The 22419-nt window shown below is 42.8% G+C and overlaps 2 protein-coding genes across 5 annotated transcripts in view; one reads left to right on the top strand and one right to left on the bottom strand.

The window, feature by feature from the left end:
• The window catches only part of LOC138960251 (apoptotic chromatin condensation inducer in the nucleus-like), a 41620-nt gene that overhangs the window by 17336 nt on the left and 1865 nt on the right, over positions 1 to 22419 (bottom strand). For 2 of the 4 annotated variants that reach the window (XM_070332067.1, XM_070332083.1), the window contains exons 4-9: positions 21558 to 21660; positions 9979 to 10170; positions 6044 to 6185; positions 3164 to 5771; positions 2823 to 2920; positions 2434 to 2512 (exon numbers count right to left, since the gene is read on the bottom strand). In XM_070332067.1, coding sequence (XP_070188168.1) covers positions 2434 to 2512; positions 2823 to 2920; positions 3164 to 5771; positions 6044 to 6185; positions 9979 to 10170; positions 21558 to 21660 — 3222 coding nt within the window. The remainder of the gene's footprint in view (positions 1 to 2433; positions 2513 to 2822; positions 2921 to 3163; positions 5772 to 6043; positions 6186 to 9978; positions 10171 to 21557; positions 21661 to 22419) is intronic. The other 2 variants (XM_070332075.1, XM_070332091.1) reach the window with 2 other exon arrangements.
• The window catches only part of LOC138960275 (VPS9 domain-containing protein 1-like), a 35482-nt gene continuing 23167 nt past the window's right edge, over positions 10105 to 22419 (top strand). Inside the window, exon 1 of the mRNA XM_070332101.1 lies at positions 10105 to 10200. The gene's annotated coding sequence lies outside the window, so the exon portion shown is untranslated. The remainder of the gene's footprint in view (positions 10201 to 22419) is intronic.

Genomic DNA, 22419 nt, shown 5'->3' with positions numbered 1-22419 from the left:
AATATAACGTCACATTTCTCAAGAACATGTTGCCACTCAACAGTGGCCATAATCTACAGATGGTACAAGTTTACAGCACAAGTAGCCCTTTCTGCAAGGTGTCTACAGTCTAGAAATATCAATTCCATGGGACAGTGTATGGCAGGTGACTGCAGACTGAAGATGTCACAAGAGTACAGACAGCCCCTTATTCAAGGTGGCTTCACTCCACAGATGACACAAGTTTCTTGCAAATGTAGCCTCCTTTTTTAGGTAGATAAAGACTGCAGATGTCACACGTTTGGACACAGGTAGCCTCCATTAAAAGGTAGCTTCAGTCTGGATATGTCACAAGTTTGTAGCACATGTAGCTCTCTCTACAAGATGGCTTCAGTCTGTAGATGTCACAAGTTTGTAGCACAGGTAGCCCTCTCTGCAAGATGGCTTCAGTCTGTAGATGTCACAAGATTGTAGCACAGGTAGCCCTCTTTGCAAGATAGCTAGTCCGGAGTTGTCACAAGTTTGTAGCACAGGTAGCCCTCTACAAGATGGCTAGTCTGGAGATGTCACAAGTTTGTAGCACAAGTCGCCCTCTCTACAAGATGGCTTCAGTCTGTAGATGTCACAAGTTTCTTGCAAATGTAGCCTCCTTTTTTAGGTAGATAAAGACTGCAGATGTCACACGTTTGGACACAGATAGCCTCCATTAAAAGGTAGCTTCAGTCTGGATATGTCACAAGTTTGTAGCACATGTAGCCCTCTCTACAAGATGGCTTCAGTCTGTAGATGTTATAAGTTTGTAGCACAGGTAGCCCTCTCTACAAGATGGCTAGTCCGGAGTTGTCACCAGTTTGTAGCACAAGTAGCCCTCTCTACAAGATGGCTTCAGTCTGTAGATGTTACAAGTTTTTAGCACAGGTAGCCCTCTCTACAAGATGGCTTCAGTCTGACCTGTAGATGTCACAAGATTGTAGCACAGGTAGCCCTCTTTGCAAAATAGCTAGTCCGGAGTTGTCACAAGTTTGTAGCACAGGTAGCCCTCTACAAGATGGCTAGTCTGGATATGTCACAAGTTTGTAGCACATGTAGCTCTCTCTACAAGATGGCTTCAGTCTGTAGATGTCACAAGTTTGTAGCACATGTAGCCCCCTCTGCAAGATGGCTTCAGTCTGTAGATGTCACAAGATTGTAGCACAGGTAGCCCTCTTTGCAAGATAGCTAGTCCGGAGTTGTCACAAGTTTGTAGCACAGGTAGCCCTCTACAAGATGGCTAGTCTGGAGATGTCACAAGTTTGTAGCACAAGTAGCCCTCTCTACAAGATGGCTTCAGTCTGTAGATGTCACAAGTTTGTAGCACAGGTAGCCCTCTTTACAAGATGGCTTCAGTCTGTAGATGTCACAAGTTTGTAGCACATGTAGCCCTCTCTACAAGATGGCTTCAGTCTGTAGATGTCACAAGTTTGTAGCACAGGTAGCCCTCTCTACAAGATGGCTTCAGTCTGTAGATGTCACAAGTTTGTAGCACAAGTAGCCCTCTACAAGATGGCTAGTCTGGAGATGTCACAAAGTTGTAGCACAGGTCTCCCTCTCAACAAGGAGGCTACATCACCAAGATGTGATTGGAGATGTCAAATGTCTGAAGTACAGATAGCCCCCTCTGCAAGGCGGCTAGAGCCTACAGACGGCACACATTTGGAGCACAGATGATCTCCACTATGTAGAGTCTGGAGATGTCACACATTTATTAGGCAGTCCCCTTTGCAAGGTGGCTACTGCTGTCTTCTGGTTTGTTCTTTGTCTAATTCAATGATCATTCACTGATCAATCACCACATTTACTGCTTTATAACAAGGCCAGGCCAGACTGGCCATTGAATGGCCTGCTATGGATTCTGTCATTCAGCATGACTTTGAAGTTTGTAAACTTTTGTGTGTATCTGAAGTCCTACTTCAAAGATTCATGTCGGCATTTCTGTAACTGCCTTGGGTTGGATTTTCAGCATAGTCGCACCATTCTCTTCCGTCATCGTCAAAGGGAAACAGGTCACGTCTGGGCAGGGGCTATGGGAACCAGCATGCCAGCAGCACAGGCGCCATGGTAACCAAATTTGCACAAGATCCTCCTCCGTCATCCAGCTGGGCCCAGGTGCGTCTCAAAGCAGTGGCCTAGCTAATGATGCCATATACCATTCCATATGTACACACTAGACAGCAAACCGTATCACAACAACAAGACTTTGCCATGGCATTTAACAACAGCATGTGCAAATATGACAAACTCCCACCAGTTTCCTTGAAGGTTGAAATCTCTCTAGATAAACTGAACAGACCATCCATCCTTTCTTATTTGATTCCCATTAAGATTTTGAGTTTGAAAAATTGAAAGAACACAATAGACAGAGAAGGACACAACACAAACCACACAACCCAATGCTCGCCCTTCACCCAGACTTACCTTGGCGGGTTCTTTCTCACTCTTATCGTTAGGTACATTTTTACCAGTTTCTTCACTGTCCTCATTTTTTTCTGGTGCCCTGCAAAAAATGAATTTAATCCAATCTGTTAGAGAAACTGAACAGTCAGAACCTTTAAAAGAGATACACTTTTGAAATAACCATAGCCTCAGAAAACTTCAGGCCACAAGTAAAAGAATATTTGTTATTGATGACATACACATTGCAATATTGAATAAGAAAACAAATGACTAAGAAAAGGTTAACTGAAATAATTTCACAGACATTTACTTTTACTTTTTTTAAATTATTTTTTACTGCCAAAAGAAATATTCATACAAACTAAGATACTGTGATTTACTGTGCACCATCAAAATGGCTCTGGGCTTACCTGGATGTTTTGACTTGAGGGATTGTTTCTTGAGTTGACTGTTTACTGGATGTCTCCGAGTCCTTCTCTCTTTCAGCGCCCTCTGATGTCTTACTCGCCTGTGTGCATACAATACAGACCAGACCATTTGACAAAAGCAGAAGACAATTTTGTGGAGAGCGGCCAAGTACAAAAGAGAAGAGGAAAACAAAGGTCTGACTAAAGAAGCACCGTCTCAAACACATGACCAAGTTTTGTAAACTTACTGTGCTATTTCTCGTGACGTGATCATTACAAAATTCTGTCATTTTCTTTCCAATGGTTACAGAAAAAGGCATCGGAGGAATGTGGAAAAGACGTACCTTGGTATCTCTTTTATCAGAGGAAGGTGATCTGGACGCCCTTGACCTCTTTCTCTGAGGCATCTGTGCCACAGTGCCTCGCATTCTTGGCTTGTCAGCGTTGTTCGAGTCAGAGGAACTTGAACTTGTGGATCGTGACTTAGATCCTGACTTTGACCTAGAACGTGATGACTTCTTTGAGGACGAACGAGAGCCAGACCTGGAACTGGAACTGGAGGAAGATGAACTCGACCTTGACCTTCGCCTTGAAGGTCTTTTGCCTTTAGCTGCTACTTTGTCTTCTCTGCTGCTTGCTTTGTCTTTCTTGTCAGTGTCCTTCTTGTCATCTTTACAGTCTTTTTCTGTCCTGTCACCTACACTGTCTGTACTCTTTTGTATCTGTGTCTTGTCTGTCTTGTCTCTGTCTTTACCTATATCATCTTTACCCTTTTCTGTACTTTTATCAGACAACTTTTCTGCTGATCTTTCGTCCGAAGTATCCTGTGAGACATCTCCAGGTTGTGAGCTCTGCTTCTCTTCCATCTTCTTCTCCTCCTGCGTAGGTTTTAACTTCTGTGATGATTCCTCTTTTTCGATTTTCTTCTCTGCTTCCAATTCACTAGCCATCTTGACTGGTTCTTTGGCTGTGACTGGGGTATCTGCTTCCAATTCACTAGCCATCTTGACTGGTTCTTTGGCTGTGACTGGGGTATCTGCTGTTTTTTTAGGTTTGGAACTAAGTGAATCCTCCTTGGCCTTGCTTCCCCACGAGCGTCGAGCAGGTCTAGCAGGTGCTTCGGGGGCTGCTGAAACGTTCTCTGTTGCTACGGTTTCAGGTCCTTTGGTTCTCTCTTTGTTGTCTTTATCAGATGCACTAGTCTTTTGGGCCTCCTCAACTTTCTGACTACAATCCTTTTCAACAGCTGACTTTTCAACTTTGGAGTCTTTTGTGTCTGTAGGTACTTGGCTCTTCTTTTCCCCTGTGTCTTTAGTTTCCTTTTCCACGGTGTCTTTGGTTTCCTTTTCTACTGTGTCTTTAGCTTTTTCAGCTTTGCTTTCAACATCTTTACCTTTAGCTTCTTCTGTTTGCTTAGGTGTATCAGTAGTACTCTCAGTTTTATTTGTCAAATTTGCTTTCTCGACCTTTTGCTTGCTTTCAACTTTCTTTTCTGATGTATCTGTGTTTTTCTGTTCTGGTTTGGGCTCCTCTGCTTTTTTAGCAGAGCTTTGCTTTTCAGGAACCTTTTCCTTTGCTTTCTCTGATGGTTCTGGTATTTTATCAGACACAGGTTCTGCCTTCTCTACAGCTTTATCTAGAACCTTCTCTGATTTATCTGCAGGCTTCTCACTCTTCCTCACACTCTCCTCACTTGACTCGACAGCCTTATGAGATTTGTCACCCTCCTTTTTAGCTTTCTCTTCTTGTGGATCAGCCTTCTGCTCCTCCCAATCAGCTGAGCGTCTGCCAATGCGCCTGCGAGATTCACGTTTCTCAGGTTTTTCTTCTTCTCCTTTCTTCTCTGGAATTTTTTCAGAAGCCTTCTCTGATGCTTTTTCAGGAGCCTTCTCTGATGCTTTTTCAGGAACCTTCTCTGAAACTTTTCCAGAAGCCTTATCAGAAGCTTTTTCATGAGCCTTTTCTGATGTTTTTTCAGAAGCCTTTTCTGAAACTTTTTCAGAAGCCTTCTCAGAAACTTTTTCAGAAGCCTTCTCAGAAGCTTTACCTGAAGACTTGTCTACTTCCTGCTTCTCAGGGGCTTTTGGAGCAGTCTTCTCTTGAGCTTTCTCGGGAACCTTTTCTTGGGCTTTTTCTGAAGGTTTGTCCACTTTTTCAGAAACTTTCTCTGAGGGGATGTCTTCTTTTTCAGAAACTTTCTTAGACTGCTTGTCTTCTTTACCGGTCTCCTTGGACATATCAGCTTCTTTTTCTTTTGGGTTCTCTGGGGTAGATTCAGGGGCTGCCTCTTCAGGTTTGGAACCAGAACGTGACCTTCTCCACCTGGAACTTCTAGTAGGTTTCTGATCTGCTTCTGAGGGTTCTGACGGCTGTGGTGCTGCCTCAGCTGCTTTGGGTTCAGACGGTACCTCCGGGGCCTTGAGTTCTGGTTCCACACCTGCCTTCTCCTTGTCTTTCATAGCTGCCTTCTCCTTGTCTCCGTTAACTCCAGACTCCCTGGCAGCAGCTGGTGATTTCCTGGGGCTGCGAGCGGCCGGAGACTTCCTGGGACTGGCCTCCGCAGCTTCTTCCTGTCGCTCGGATGACTTCTTTTTCGCCGATTGCCTCCCTTTAGGCTCTTCCTCCTCCACCTCCATCGATTCGTCAGCATCGGAGTCTTCGGTATCCACATCAATGCACTCGGACGCTTTTGTGGTCGGGACCCTGGCCCTCCTGCTGAACCTCCGTGTTGACGCTGGAGTTTCAGGGCTCTGGGACTTGGGTGGCGACTGCTGGCTGGTCGTTCTTCGTCTCCCAGCATGCTCTGCTTTTTCTGCCTTTGGAGCAGGTGAGGGGGAGGGGGAGCGTGAAGATGACCTGGACTCCCTCGTGCTGCCTTTTCCTCGTCCTCGCTTGCTAGAATTCCTCTGACCTCTGGCTGACTGACTCCTCTCCGGTGTCCTTGACCTAGACCTGACAAGAAAAAACAGCCAGAAATTAACATCAGCCATTTAGTTCAAAAACAAAAACAAATAAAACAAATTGAATTCCATGTGCATGTGAATATTATTTTGCAAAATACAAAACAGAAGGAACTGTGAACTAACTTCACCTGCAATAAGAGACCTCAGTTTTAAACACAGATACTGCAGCAAAAATACCCACAATACACTGCACAATCTTTTCACACGTATCAAAAAGGAAAGCTACCTTCCTTCTTTCATACGGCATGCATGTTAACCCACCTGGATGAAGATTCCTGTCTTTTCCTGTGAGCAGGTGAAGGGCTTTGTTTGCGCCTGGAGCTCTTCCGCTCAACCTCACGTGGTTCTGCATCACCTTTACCAGTCACCCCTCCGGTGTCAGCCTCCTTTCCTGTCACTTCTTCTGTAATAAGATGACAGCACATAAGCAAAAAGAATAAGAGTACCGATATACAATTACAAAGCACATGGACATACTGAACAAAATCGAATGGCCAGAAAAAAAGAACAGCATTGGCAGGAACAGACACAGGACGAGCGAGACAGTAGACATGAAAGCAGTGAAAACATCAAATATTCAATAACAACAAAACCAGAATACAGTAGAACCCCCTTTTAAGACACCCCCCTCCCCCCTTTAAAGACCTTGGTTTTTTTTTAATAGATTTTCTGTAAATAACCTCTGTAAATTTACCCCCATTTTAAGATTCCCTCCTTTTTAAGACCTGAATTTCTCAGATTTATGGAGGTCTTAAAAGGGGGGTTCCACTGTAGCAAACAAAGACGGGGAAGGATAAGCTTGACAACAAAACAAAACCTTAACATGATCAAACTTTTCCCAAGCGGGAGGACATTTCATCTCATTGTATTCCAATTAGCAGCAACAAGCTAACTATGCCTGACAAGCTTTTAACCCTTGAAAAACTTCAGTTAAAAAGAAGAAAGAAAGAAACAGTTGCAAAGTCAAAACCGTGAACAGCATAAAGCATGAACAGATTCAAATAAAATTAAAACAAGTCGCGTAAGGCGAAAATACAACATTTAGTCAAGTAGCTGTCGAACTCACAGAATGAAACTGAACGCAATGCAACGCAGCAAGACCGAATACTCGTAGCATCGTCAGTCCACTGCTCACGGCAAAGGCAGTGAAATTGACAAGAAGAGCGGGGTAGTAGTTGCGCTGAGAATGATAGCACGCTTTTCTGTACCTCTCTTCGTTTTAACTTTCTGAGCGTGTTTTTAATCAAAACATATATCTATATGTTTTTGGAATAAGGAACCGACAAGGAATAAGGTGAAAGTGTTTTTAAATTGATTTTGACAAATTAATTTTGATAATAATTTTTATATACTTAATTTTCAGAGCTTGTTTTTAATCCAAATATAACATATTTATATGTTTTTGGAATCAGCAAATGATGGAGAATAAGATGAACGTAAATTTGGATCGTTTTATAAAAAAAATATTTTTTTTACAATTTTCAGATTTTTAATGACCAAAGTCATTAATTAATTTTTAAGCCACCAAGATGAAATGCAATACCGAAGTCCAGGCTTCGTCGAAGATTACTTGACCAAAATTTCAATCAATTTGGTTGAAAAATGAGGGCGTGACAGTGCCGCCTCAACTTTCACGAAAAGCCGGATATGACGTCATCAAAGACATTTATCAAAAAAATGAAAAAAACGTATGGGGATATCATACCCAGGAACTCTCATGTCAAATTTCATAAAGATCGGTCCAGTAGTTTAGTCTGAATCGCTCTACACACACACACAGACAGACACACACACACGCACGCACATACACCACGACCCTCGTCTCGATTCCCCCCTCTACGTTAAAACATTTAGTCAAAACTTGACTAAATGTAAAAAGAAAGAAAGAGAGAGGATAACTGTTATGTGGACAGATAGTGGCTGGGGATGAACTGACTGTGTGTGTGTGTGTGTGTGTGTGTGTGTGTGTGTGTGTGTGTATGTATGAACAAGTGAGAGAGAGAGAGAGAGACTGAGCTTTATCTTATATTTAAAAGAATAAAAAGGTTCAAGACACAATGTGTCCAAGATGAGGAATCCTTGCACCAAAAGCACAAATCAAAGAAAAAAAAGAAACAAACAGAAGGGCAAACAAGCAAAAAGACCATAAACAAACAAATTGCACTGGCAAACTCTATGATTATGAAAAACATAACCATTGAGACAGAGTACATTTAGCACACATGCTGCTGAGAAAAGAAAATGTGAATAATTGAAAACAATAGAATCAACAAAAGGTATTATAAGAGAGTAAGAGAGAGAGAGAGAGAGAGAGAGAGAGAGAGAGAGAGAGAGAGAGAGAGAGAGAGAGAGAGAGAGAGAGAGAGAGAGAGAGAGAGAGAGAGAGAGAGAGAGAGAGATTGCATCAAACACAATGTGTATGTACAAGGGGGAGAAAATAATTTGCAGGTGAACAAAGTGGACTTGACCGTCCGGAAGCAAGGCAACTTAAAATCAACACATAGAACAAGAAGTAAAAACAGAAAAAAATACAGTAAGATGAAGACAAGGATTTAGTCTATTTCACAATTGATTTTCTCTTTGTCTAAACGCGTAGAACAGATAATTTGACAATGCAATCAGTCGTAATTTGTTGTCAGTCTGTAAAATGCACAACGATGAGTTGGAGAACTCGTCAAGGTCAACACATGCGCCAATGTACTTTTGACGAATTGCATTGTAAGCTGGGCATTTAAACAAAAAGTGGTTTTCATTTTCTTCTGTTGATTGACAAAATGTACGGTACCATTTCTGGATTCAGCGCACTCGGGATTATAGCGCAGTTTATTTACTTTCAATGGTGTAATGCCAAGTCTGAACTTTGTGTACATTTTGCGTATGAGAGAGAGAGAGATAGAGAGAGAGAGAGAGAGAGAGAGAGAGAGAGAGAGAGAGAGAGAGAGAGAGAGAGAGAGCACCACAGTCAAGTCATTGACATGCAAATTCTGCACTTTTCTGTTTTCACAACACCCATCCCTATGATCCAGTGTACGGGAGAATCTCGTTACTCCCCCGGCTCGTTACTCCCCCGTATCGCTACTCCCCCGTGCCTTTTTATTACACTTAAGTAATGCAGTTATTACTTAATTGAATTTTCAAGCGAGAGAGAGAGCATGTTTAAAGAACTTACAACTGCCAGATCTGCCTGTACATTCGTGTACAGTACATCTTTGAAAAAAAAAGTATATATTTTAAGCAGAAGAGATACTATTTCAGAATGCATGACGGGGGAGTAGCGATACGGGGGAGTAGCGATACGGGGGAGTAACGAGCCGGGGGAGAAACGAGCCGGGGGAGTAACGATATGGTTACTCCCCCGTATCGCTACTCCCCCGGCTCGTTACTCCCCCGTACACAGAAAATGACTGGATAACCCTGTGATAGTAAGTTGGCATGAAATATTGTTTTTCCGAAGAAATTTTCTGGATAAACAAACAAAGAAACAAACTAAACAGCTGGACAGGGGGCGAGGGTGGGTGGGGGTGGGCGAACAATATTTCATGCCAACTTACTATCACAGGGTTATCCAGTCATTTTCTGTGTACGGGGGAGTAACGAGCCGGGGGAGTAACGAGCCGGGGGAGTAGCTAGCTGATCCCCAGTGTACAACATATAATCATCCCTGTTTAATACTAGTATAACAGGCACTGAGCAGCTACTACTGGCAGCTGTCACGATCAATAAAGAAGAGAAATTGGATCGCCCACTGTTTCCACTAACTGGGGGTAGCCACACAGTAGCCCCTGTGCACGACTGTCACAATGGGGGTGATCAGAAAGCGAGCTGGAAAAATCGTTACTTGTGTCGTCTGCTCAGCGGCGAGATGTACTACGCCGATTTAGTTTTCTCTTGCCCTATCTGTGCCTTTTTTTTCTATTTTGTTGAATACATTTGTAAGAAGAAGGAAATTCATACTTCGAATGCCACCAGTGCGATTAAACAATCGTCATCTTCCTACGTCACAATGAGACATGAAAGAAATGAAGATGCTTTCAAGACAATCGTCTTTCACCCACGTGACACAGCAGCAGACATTGTCGATAGGCTGCGATCTCAGAACTGAACGTCACTCACTTTCGCTCCTCAAAAACGAAGACAAAAATACAGAGATACTACATCAGAGCATAGATGTGTATCTATGATCAGAGGCTACGTACTTTTTTCTTCCTTGGAAGCATGCCGGCTTTTGCGACTCTTCGCCATTTCAGAATCGCCACTTCCACTAGCGGCAGGTGCGTTTGCAGCGACCTTCACCTTAGCTTCTGACGTCATTTCCTTTGACACTTCCTCTTCTGCAGTAGACGGCTGGGAATCGTCTGCCGATTCCGCCGAATGGCGCTCCCGTTCTTCTGTGGATCAAAGAAACGACTCTTTTGCAGGTAGGAGATTTTTCACCTCAGTTACACCAGTAATCTTTCTCTATGTTCCGTCGGAGACCGATGTTTCGTCTACTTTCACTTTCTATTTCCCAGCTGATAGGCCTAACAGAATATAATATCATAATATGTACTGTCTTGATCCCTTTCAATGTAATTTCAATGCGGTTTTCTTCATACTGAATATTCCACCTCCCCTCTCAAGTTCAGTACAGCTGATCAAACTGCGGACCCTTTATTCCACTCCTGGAATCTAATTCGTAATGAACTTCAAAGTACATAACCACTGAACATTTTTGAATTCATCGAATGTTGAGGCAACAAAGTATTGAATTTCACAAAGAATTTGCTTCACTAGCATGAAACTGAGATGCTTTTCTTCTTCAAGAAAATTGTACCTCTTGAATTTGGTGGGGAAGCATTCAGCCTGAGGTGTATAGCAAATTTGAGGAAAAATCCTGCCCAACTAGTAAGAAACAAAAAACTAAATCAACAACAATAAAAAAAACACACACGAAACACCTAAGCAGCACAGAAATTGGCTACCCAGGTTTATCATTGATAACTGAGCCTTTTTTTCTTAAAGAAAAGATTACCTCAACTGCATGTGACAAAATATTCTGCAATTAAATCTGTGAATGTGATTATTAGGCAAAAAAAAAAAATAGGTGTGGTTACGGTAACATAGCCAAAAAAAATAGGGTAGGTAGGTAGGCAATCACTTTTTTTTTTTTTTAAACTTTTTTTTCTAATGTGTACAAATTAAACCTACCGTACTTTCCGGGTGACAAGGCGCTTTGTTATCTAAGACGCACCCCCTTCTTTTTAAAAAAAAATTGTAATCCAGTCACCCATTGGACCAGGGGGCCAATAGGGCCCACCAAAATGACCCAGTTTTTGCCATGAGAGGTGGTTCCCCTGTCATATCTGAGAGAGGAAACACTTCCTGCATCGGGGTCAGTGACCGGTCAGTGACCAAAGGCATTGTGATAGCTGGGTGGCCTTGTTAAAAGACACGACCTTCTTCCCAGGGGTCAATGACCCAGTTTTTACCATGAGAGGTGGTTCCCCTGTCATATCTGAAAGAGGAAACACTTCCTGCATCGGGGTCAGTGACCGGTCAGTGACCGAGTTTAACAGAGTGGAAATCTGTGTGTGCGGCCAGATCAAAGGCAGGGCAGTACCTAGTAGCTGAAACAGGCGCTTTCGCTTTCATTGCGTTTTTTGCACTCGGTTTTTTTTGTTTTTTTGTTTGACAAATGTAATAAAAAGTTATAGGATCGGCCCCTAAAAATAGGGTAGGTCGGGTTACCGTATCCACACCTATTTTTTTTTTAGGCCTTAATCGGAGCTTATCTAGCAACATTATTATCAAGAAGAAAGCACTGTCAGTATGGAAATACTTTCCCAAAGTGTGAAGATTATAAACATTCCCTACTAGTTCTATTAACAATCCACAATGCCAGCATGAATACACACAAGTTGCATATCAATATATGTGAACATTGTCACTTTACAGACCTAACCAGTCATGTCACAAAAGAAGACAGCATTCTTTAAACTTTCTCAGAAGGGCAAGTGTTCCTATAAAATTTCGTAACCCTGCATATTTCTTCTTCTGTGTTTGTGCACTGCAACTCCCATGTCAATATCAGGCCAGAAAGTGGCGAGTATATTACTTGCCATGGCAAGTAGAAACATGTAACTGGCGTGTCAAAATGTTCCTCTACTCGCCAAATGCGAGTAAACTGCTGAAACAAATTGTTGGTTTCAGGCTCGTAAAGTTTGCTCTCTGGGTAGTAAATTTCAGAATCACTAGCCAAAGACAAGTACACCATTTGTAGGACTTTCAGGGCTGAATGTGGTTTTTTTTAGCATGAGTGGACATTTACGTGTATGGCCATTTTGCCTTGCCATTTTCGGGGGAATGCATGCTGGGTATTTTTGTGTTTCTGTAACTCTGTGTCGTGGATTACAGGATCTTTCCTGTGTGTACTTGGTCTGGTGCTTGTGGATTCACACAAAGGGGGATAAGGCACATACGTCTCAGGAAAGCAGGGATTCCAACACTGTACCTTCCACATGTATGGCCACTGTCTTGACCATGGGGATATTCCACCCATCAAAATAAATAACTCTGTCAGGTTTCAAACCTGGGAAACCCTGTTTTGCACTTTGAGTATTCTCAAACAAATTTGATGTATTTTCAGAAAAATGAGACCCCCCGCGGGTTAGGGGGAAGAATTTACCCGATGCTACCAACGGATTCTGTTTCTTCTTTTACCCTGTTTAGTGTTTCTTGTATAGAATATAGTCAATTTTTGTAAAGATTTTAGTCAAGCAGTATGTAAGAAATGTTAAGTCCTTTGTACTGGAAACTTGCATTCTCCCAGTAAGGTAATATATTGTACTACGTTGCAAGCCCCTGGAGCAAATTTTTGATTAGTGCTTTTGTGAACAAGAAACAATTGACAAGTGGCCCTATCCCCTCTCCCCCGTCGCGATATAACCTTCGTGGTTGAAAACAACGTTAAACACCAAATAAAGAAAGAAAGAAAAAAAATTGAGTGTACTCCACGCAGCATTTGAACATCCATTACTCAAACATGATTCACAGGTGTCCCTCGCACCATTAATTAAGTTTACCAATACATTTAAAACAAATTCTTCTTTCAAAGTTTGCTGCCAAAAACTGTGATCATGTGTCAAAATACTGGATCGGCCTCGGGATGCGCTTGTAAAGAAAAGTAGATAAGAATTTTTTCTTGTTTTTTTTCCTCTCCACTGAACGTACTGATCGAAATCTAGACAACCATGCATACTAAATAGTATGGGTTCCCAGGTCTAAGGTTTGTATGGGTTGTGAAAGAGTGAATACCCTTGCTTTTGTTGAGTCAAACTATCTACATGGGCTCCTGTCAGCGTGTGTGAGACACCTCGCTACTGACTGGCCTATAATGTCACGTGGGAAAATGTAAATTAAATTACATATTCTTACTCCGAATCACATAGCATTGACACAGTCTGAGATGCTAAGGTCTGAAAAGGCTACCCGTCTAACATTTTTAAAGGGAAGCAACCCCATCACCAAAAGGGCTAAAAATAGCCATGGTAATGAGCACATACTCTGGGAGTTACCTCCCATTGGTGTGTACTACGTCACTACCCTTATCACCACATGTCCAAGATCATTGGACTTTTTCAGCTCTTGAGAGAAGGTTGTTGATTGTTTGGCTCTCTCGTGGCTGTGCTGTTTGTTTGACACCCACCGGCCACTTACCTGTCTTACTTGCCTTCTGCTTCGTTAGTTGGTGAGCTCTTTCCTTTTTGGTCATTATTTTGACAAGAATGTTGATGTAGTTGCTGACTTTTCGTCGATGTTCCCCCCCGTGGGCTCAGGCGTTTCAGAACAGGGGCGGCAGCCGTTTTCGGCTGCTGCGCTTCCGGTTCCCACCGGAAGCATAGGTCCCCCACCACTTGTTCACTCCGTGGTCAGTGCTGGGGTTGACCGGAGACTTGCCTCCGGGCTTTATGGCTTCCAGCCTCGGTCTACGCAATCCTCGTTTCCGCATTTTGCGGCTTCGTCGGTTGCATTTCCGGCTTCGTCCGGATACACTGTTCCTCTTCCTGGTCTTCCGTACGGATGTCGGTGAGTGAGGAACAGCGGCCGGCCTTCGGGCATTCAGGTTCACCTCGGCGGGCAGTCGTCGCTTCACCCTTCGGGTGGGGTGGCTTCCGTCCATTCAGTTCCGTCGCCTTCGAATGTTCACTAAGCTTTTCCTTACCCTCACACCAGTCAGGGTATAAGTCTTAGTCAAGATGATGTCCGGGTACGCGGGTTTCCGGTTATCCCGTGCATCGTTTCCGCCACTGGTGACTGTGACTTCGGTCCTTGTCCTTCGCTCGACCACTCTGACGTTCAGTCTGTGGCTAGCGAACAGACATATTCGGGATTTCCGTCAAAGCTCAGGTTGCTCTTGGAGCTGCGGCGGAAGTTTTTTCCCGTTATTTTCCGGAAGGTGCATCAGCTGTTTCGACTTCCTCTTTGGTTGCCCCTTCGGCGATGTCGGACTTCTGTTCCGCAAAGGAGGAGGATTCCTGCTTCCGGTTCGAAGAGTCCCCTTCTGTGGCACACCACCTTTCGCAGGTTTTGGCGAAGCCATCTCATGCCTGAAGTGGTATTCCTTCTGTCCCTCTTCTTGTTCCTCAAGGCAAGATCCGAAACAGGCTCAGCCTTGGCTAGCTACGGCTACACAGGCTTCTCTTTTGTTCCTTCTGTGTTTTGGAAGTTCAACTTGCCTAACTCTAGTCGGAACTTGCTTTCGTCCTTTGCTCTTCCGCGGTCACCTTTACTGGTGACGCAGGAATTGCTTCCTCTGCTGGTAAAACAGATTATTAGGGACTCGGTTGTGTCAGTACCAGAACACACCCATGTCTCTTCAGAGGAGATAGGATGTCAGTTTTTGGAACTTGCATCCTTTCGGAGACGATCATCAGAACTCTTTTGGTCTATGACCGATTAGCTCGATCTGTTCACACTCAGTGTAGATCAGGATGCTGATGACGTCTTCACTCTTCGTTCAGCCTTTTCTAGGGTGAATGAAGAGCAGATGCTACTATCCTCCCTTCACTATGCTCACGCAGTTTGGTGTCGGAGGGATTTTTTCTTCTCGCACTCTCAGTTCACGGATCAGGTACGAGAAACACCTTGAGAGCATCTCCGGTGGTAGAGTGATCTCTTTTTGGTCATTTGGCGCTTGACGCTAGACAAAAGGAGATCCAGTTGAACAGAGGACATCAGTTCTCCGACTTCTCTCTACAAGGGTTGAAACAGAGCAAGCCTACTCAACAGAAGCAGAAGCAGGCCCAGTCCTCTGCTCAACCCAAACTGGCAGCCTAAGGGCAAGCTCATCCTGGTTTTCGTGGTACGAGAAAAGAACTGCTTCGGGAAGGGGGAGGGGCTTCTCTAACGGCAAGCCCCACCTCCAACGAAGTGCTCCCGATCTCACCCCACCTTCCGCCCTTCACTTTAGTGATGGCGGGAAGTGCCCGGGGTGGTCTCTTTACACAGCCAATGGATTGTGGGACTGTGAGGTCGGGCGACTTCAATCGATCTGACGGGTGCATATTTTCATTCTTATGCATCAGTCTGATTTTAACACAGCGAACTAGGTCCACCAGCTCGAGCACCCGCTGAGGTCTCTTCTGGTCGGATCTAGGGCTGGCCTTCGGGTATACTGGGTTCCGGCCTCAGTCAGTGTAACAGTCGTTTCAGCCACGGGCTGCTGCTTCTGTCGCACTTCCGGCTAGTCGGAGAGGTTGTTTCCCTTACCGACGTCATAGTTACGTCAGGGTTTTCTTAGAAACAACGACTGACCTATGTAGTCCTTGTTTGTCTTTCGCCGAGTCTGACTCTGTCTTTCTCTAGCGATCAGACTTGTTCTGGTGTTTCGTCCAAAGTTAAGGTGCGCTTGAGTTGGCCTCGGAGGTAACATACAGATTTTCTGAGGGGGCATTGTCTTTGGCAATGTAGGTTTGAGGAGTCATCCTTTGTGGCTTACCATCTCTCTCAGTTTTGGCTCGTCCTCTCCTTCTGGCAGAGGGCTAGCTAATGTTCCGGTTTCTTTGCTGTGGGCTCATAGCCCAGCATCTTTTTTGGCAGCTGAAACTTTCGTTTCTTTCGTTTACCTGCGTACGGTGGGTACTTCGGAACAATGGCTGTCCTTCGGGCATCACGGCTCTCAGCCTCAGCCTGTGTAATTGTCTCTTGCATTTCGCTGTGTGACTATGGCATTTCCGGTTCCTGTGACTGCGGATTTTTAATCTTTCTTTCTTCACCCTCTTCCTGAGCATGAGGTGAGTCAGAACGACTTCCGTTAGGTCGGGTTTCATTTTACAGTCACCCTTCTACCACAGACAACAATGACTACGGCGTTTGCCCGTTGATCTCTGCGTCTGGCCCTCAGTCTTTCAGAGGTAGACAGACGCGTTCTGGTCGGCTTCACGGTTTTCCGTCTATGCTTACCAGTCTTGTTTTGTTTAGGGTTCTTGATTCACTTTCTTCTTCTTCTTCAGCGTTCGACGATTAATGATGTAGACACAACCATATTTGTCGGTGATGCGTAGACACTCGGTTCTCACCTCACCCTGAAGGTCAGTGTCTTCCGTCTTCGGTTGGCCTTCGTGGGTGTGATTTTGGACTTTTCCTTGTCCTAGACAAGTTTCCTCTCACGGTTATCGGCCCTCATCTGGCCGGGTTTGACTTCCGAGTGTCCTTCTCCTAGGAAAGCTGCCTATCAGGGCTGACGAGTCTTTCCAACCCAGCGATTCACTTTCAATTACCCACAAGCAGACTGAACTGCGGACACTATGGCTTTAGCCATTTTGTTCATGGTCACCGGTCACACCAGGCTTCGACCGCTGTGACTTCCGCACTTATGGTTGCTTATGCACAATTGTAATTAGCTGCTTCCTCGTACTATCTCTCTCTGCTTTCGCATGAATGGGTAGAGGATAACTGGTGACCATCTCTTTTGAGGGCAGCAAGACTGCTGGTTACAGCACCCTTCTCAAGCATGCTTTATGGGTGACGATGTCAAAGATCGCAGTCAGGTTTTTTCTTTCACTACCCAGGAGTACTATGATTCTTGCCTTGGTTAGATTGGACTCTAACGCAGAGAAGCAGTACAGCGTGCCTTGGAGGGTGAGCGTTTCTTCACGTTCTTGGAACTTTAGGAATGCTTATGCTCTTTATTGAGTTGTTCCCATCGAGTTGGACTCTGGTACCTTGTACTCAGGTGTCTCTCTCTCTCTTTGGGTGGAGATCGGTCACTCTTCTCTTGAGCTGACCTCTATCTCACAGCCCTTGTCGGGCATTGGTATTTTCTTACAATAGAAGGGGGGGGGGGGGGGGGGCAGATTGTCTTTCCCCTCTAATCGGCTCGGGTTCATTTAATCCAGGGCTTGGGGTCTCTTCTCGCAAGTTGTTTTTTAGATTTTTCTTTCCCACCGCCTTGTTGAAGCTATCTGCTATATGTGATTCGGAGTAAGAATATGTAATTTAATCAAAAACTTTAAAAGTAAATTTTCATTTGATTAATATACTTACCCGAATCACATAGTTTATGCCCTCCCACCTACCCCGCTTATGTTTTTTTAGTTTCTTTAAAGGCGTATGATCTTGGACACGTGGTGATAGGGGTAGTGACGTAGTACACACCAATGGGAGGTAACTCCCAGAGTATGTGCTCATTACCATGGCTATTTTTAGCCCTTTTGGTGATGGGGTTGCTTCCCTTTACAAATGTTAGATGGGTAGCCTTTTCAGACCTTAGCATCTCAGACTGTGTCAATGCTATATGTGATTCGGGTAAGTATATTTACTTTTAAAATTTTCTACTTTCCCTTGTAACATAATCGACCAGTCACTAGCGAAGGGGTGTATGAAACATATGGAGAGGAGCGTGTGTGGATAGCTTGATTCAATAAAAGCAAGGGTATTCACTCTTTCATAACCCATACAAACCCAACAGAATTATTTCCAAACATCGTCTATTGGTCATGCATAGAAATTTCCAGTGAGCACTATTCAGGATCCCCCCCCCCCCCGTCGCGATATAACCTTCATGGATGAAAACGACGTTAAACACCAAATAAAGAAAGAAAGAACTATTCAGGACAACACAATTTCAAGTGGCTGGAGATGTTTGCTTGTTGTCAGCCGGCATGCATTACAGACAGAAAGGAAACCATGCGAGATCACAAAATCCTTCAAGTGTACCACGGATACACGCATATTTTTCAAAACCTTCAATTGATGTTTAGTCCATAAACTGATAAAGGGTGCAATTTTCTTCTTTAGTAAAATCAGTATGTGTTGTTTACTTCATTCTTTCCACAAAAGTTGCACATGGGGCCAAAAGTAACTTCTGCAAAGGGTTATATTCAATAACATGTATGTACATGTACTTCTAAACTCAAAAGGGAATAGCTTTTCTTTGGTTTCAATCATGTTTTGGGGAACATTTTTCTCTTCTCAACTAATGCAACATTGTTCTTGTAGGCAAGTGCATGAAACTTGAAAATGGAGCAGTGCTGATGTCACACTTTTGAATCAATGAATGCCATTTGAGTATACCTTTGAGGATGTATAAATACATTTATCCTACATACCTGAGAGACACACGTGAGATAATTATCGTTCAAATCACACGTGTGTATATCATGTAAATGAGGTCATGTCAAGCAAGTCTGGCAGGGACCCGTTTTTCCACTGCGTATGATGATAAAGTCAACGAGACAAACGTCATTATAGGGAAAAAAAATTGCGCTCGCTAATTACCCTCGAATTTTTAGAACTAACACGTCAAGCCACACTTTCAGAGTGACGTTTCTTTGCTTTGACGTAATAGATTGCACGATGCTTTAGAAGAGATCGAGGTTCCAAAACAAGCATCTTCAATTTAGCTGCCTCAACTGCAGGACATTTTCAGTAAAATACATGTAAGTACAGTATGTAGGGTAAACAGAATACTACATGATTTGCTGTTTCGTACCAGATTTACACTCGTTGCTTTTTCAAATAGTGAACAGCTCGCTTTCGCTCGCTGTTCAATATTTTAAAAAACAACTCGTGTAAATCTGGTACAACACAGCAAGCCATGTAGTATTCTCTATGTAATATATTATGCACAAAACAACATACTTTAGGTCTCAAAACAAATGCATCATACCCGACATCAAATCATCAACTGCATTCACGATTTTGTGTGTGAGTAAGTTAGTAGACCGGCAAAGTTGCTGTTACAAAGTATTGTGGATGTGCACATTGAAATTTATCAAGTCTCATTCTAACACAAAGACATTGAGACAATACTTTACATCCATTGTACTGAACACATCCATTGTACTGAATTCATCCCAAATTGCAAATCCCTATATCCACTTGCTGGAATGTCATAGTTCATTTCCAGAAGGTGTAGGTACCTGGTGCATGCCTCTGTCATTCTCTGACCTAGCATACTAACAGGTACAAACTGAAGCACCGATTCCCAGTGAAAACATTAAATGCAGAGTATCTACTGATCTGAAGGGAATTGGAAAAGAAAATGCTGGCAACCAGCAAAGTAGTGCAGTTACAATAACATACAAAGAGACAGGACTGCTCAAAAGATACACAAGGGAACATCACTTATTAACAACAGTGAAGGAAAACTTTGTTATTACAAGTACAACTGTAAAACCATAACCAAGACTTCTTGTGGAAAAATTACCTTTATTTGACAAATGAATATCACCAATTGCAAGCATTAAAAGGACTAAGCCAAGCATGTAGATTGTGAGATAGTTTTATCTTGACATTAAAAACGCCTTCCTTCTCACAAGTAGTTGACACAATAACTCAAATCATAGTACATGTATTGATCTTGAAATTCAACACTGACTGAGCTCACGCCCTGCCCTGGATCGCCTGATTGTGTCCCCGTAGTAACTAATTACATGATTGCTGTGGCAATGACATGAAATTTTGAAATTAATGGTTGAATGACAAGAAACACCCCATTTTAAAGAGATTAACATTCTGAGCACATAGCAATTTGTTTTATTTAAATCAGTGCAGTAGTTCTCGAGATATGGTCATTTTAGTTCGAAATCACTTTGCTTTGAGCGAGCCGAAATCGCAACCTCTTCAGGCTTTTGATCGACCGAGTTTCGCATTTTTCGGGTCCAGTTTTGCGCAGCATAATCGTTGGGAATAAGTCATTTCTCGCTCGATTCTTTTGATTTTTGGCTTAAATGAAACAGAAGTTAATGTTTTATAAACTGCATTTTAACCGTGTATGCCGATGTAAGTTTTCAGACTAAATTTTAGTGAATCTCACACGAGTAATATTCACCTACATGCTGACGGAGATGTAGTTTCCGGTGGTTCGCGGTTTTTTTGTATGGGAAAGATGTAAGGCTTTCTCCGATTGGTTGCAAAATATCACAGCCCACCAATGAATCCGAGCAGTTTAAAATGAACTGGTCGTCGGCTAAGAGTGACGCGAAAATGACCGCGAGAGGCAGTGAAGACGAACACGCACTTTCACACTCAAAATATTCCAAAACACGTCTTTTATTAATTTCATACAGTAAACTTTGTTTTTGAATCATTTCTTTATTCATTCCTTTTTTATTTGATACATAATATGTGACTCACAAACATCAATTATGCCAATTATTTTAAGAATGTTTGTGTGACAAGCTGTCAATTTATTATTTAGATTTCAAAAGTTAGGTCTAGCACTAAAACAAGGCGTCCGGTTTGTCTCATCCGGCTGACCACGCAAAAATAAATTCTTTGAAAAATGCTTGCTCTTTACGGAGGGCATCTAGGATGTTCTCAAGCAGTGAGTGTTTAAACGAAAAGATGTTTGTACTGTGTGTAAAAGCCTGACAGTGTCTGTGACTAGAAACTGATGGTTTACGTGAAGCTGAGTGTGCCTTTAATAAGAACATTAAAAATAGCATAAACACAAGATTTTTTAACCAAAGACCCTGCTGTGATCTTAGAATTTGAAAAAGGTATGCCAGACTTGGTCAATGTTTGGAGGTCATGAAACTAACAGTGTTAAAAGTTTCAAAGCTCTAGCTTCAATTACATCAGGGGAACACTTCAGTGTGCCAGGCCCATTCTTTCATTTATTATCTAAACACTAAGGCCAAAAAAAAAAAATGTCTGTTTAGGGTAACATGACCAAAAAAAGTAGGGTCGGTAGGTAGGTAGGTTTTTTTTTTTTTTTTTTTTTGTGTGTGTGTGTGTGTAAATGAAACGCCAAATGTCTCTTTTTAGCATTTTTACCTCTTTTTTTTTCTTTTTTTTTTTGAAATCAAAAAAAAGTTTTTGGGTCGGCGCCAAATCGATAGGGTCGGTCGGGTTACCCTAAACAGACAATTTTTTTTTTTGGCCTAACCATTACCACTCACTGATTACCAAAGTGAATCAAAAATAGCAGCTGGGTTGTAAATTGTTTGTAACAGAGCTAGGTACTTTTGTGCATGTTTTTGCAACACTGCAGGCAGATTTGGAGACAAACCCACACAGCGTATCATGCAACAAACAGTAACAACTAACACACTAATGGTTGTGCTTGCAGCAAGTGACTGTGCATGTGACAATCAAACACAACACAAACTTTCAGTGTCAAACATATGTCTCAGATAGTGTATTATCTTTACACAACAGATGTTCATTGTTGTGATTCTTCCCTTTCTGCCTGGTCATATATATAATATATAAAACAACTGGAAATTGGGAGAGAAAAAAAGCAAGAAAGTGATACAAGCGCAGACACTGACAGAGTGCACTAGTGTCTTACCATGGATTTTCTTTTTCACCTGCATCTGCATCTCCAGGTTAAGCTGCTGCTGCGCCAGGTATTGCTTAATAAAGTCATTTGGTCCTGTGACCTCATCTTGTAGCTAGAACAAATAAGGACAGGAAGAAAGTTAATATTAACATGCCAATTAGTCAGAACTCTGGCTGTTGTGTACTAATAGGTCTAACATGTGTCATTCTTGGTACTTATGGGCTGAGATTGCAGTGGCACAACATTAATAAGCTTCTTTACTTCTTCTTCTGCGTTCGTGGGCTGAAACTCCCACGTACACTCGTGTTTGTTTTTTTCCACGAGTGGAAGTGTATGACCGTTTTGTACCCCGCCATTTAGGCAGCCATACGCCGTTTTCGGAGGAAGCATGCTGGGTATTTTCGTGTTTCTATAACCCACCGAACTCCGACATGGATTACAGGATCTTTTTCGTGCGCACTTGGTCTTGTGCTTGCGGGGGTGTTCGGACACCGAGGAGAGTCTGCACACAAAGTTGACTCTGACAAATAAATCTCTCACCGAACGTGGGGACGAACTCACGCTGACAGCGGCCAACTGGATACAAATCCAGCACGCTACCGACTGAGCTACATCCCTGCCCGAAGCTTCTTTACAAGGTTTTATATAATTTTCTTTTTGAAGTCCTCTGTTAAAAAATAAAAGATCAGTAGTTTTTTCTTGTTTTTTTTCTTCTTCTGATGAAGTGTTATTTGTGTGATTCATGGGTCAGAATTGACATTTTGTGTGACATTTGGGAGTAAAACATTCACAATTCGGAAAACATTCATCTCAAAGAGCATTAAAGATAAAAATGTTTAAATATCTTTTATTTAAGTCTTAACAGATCTCA

The sequence above is a fragment of the Littorina saxatilis genome, linkage group LG1 (genome assembly GCF_037325665.1).
Source record: "Littorina saxatilis isolate snail1 linkage group LG1, US_GU_Lsax_2.0, whole genome shotgun sequence".
Taxonomy (NCBI): Eukaryota; Metazoa; Mollusca; class Gastropoda; order Littorinimorpha; family Littorinidae; genus Littorina; species Littorina saxatilis.
The sequence above is the reverse complement of the archived record's forward strand: the minus strand, read 5'-3'. Positions and strand labels throughout refer to the sequence as shown.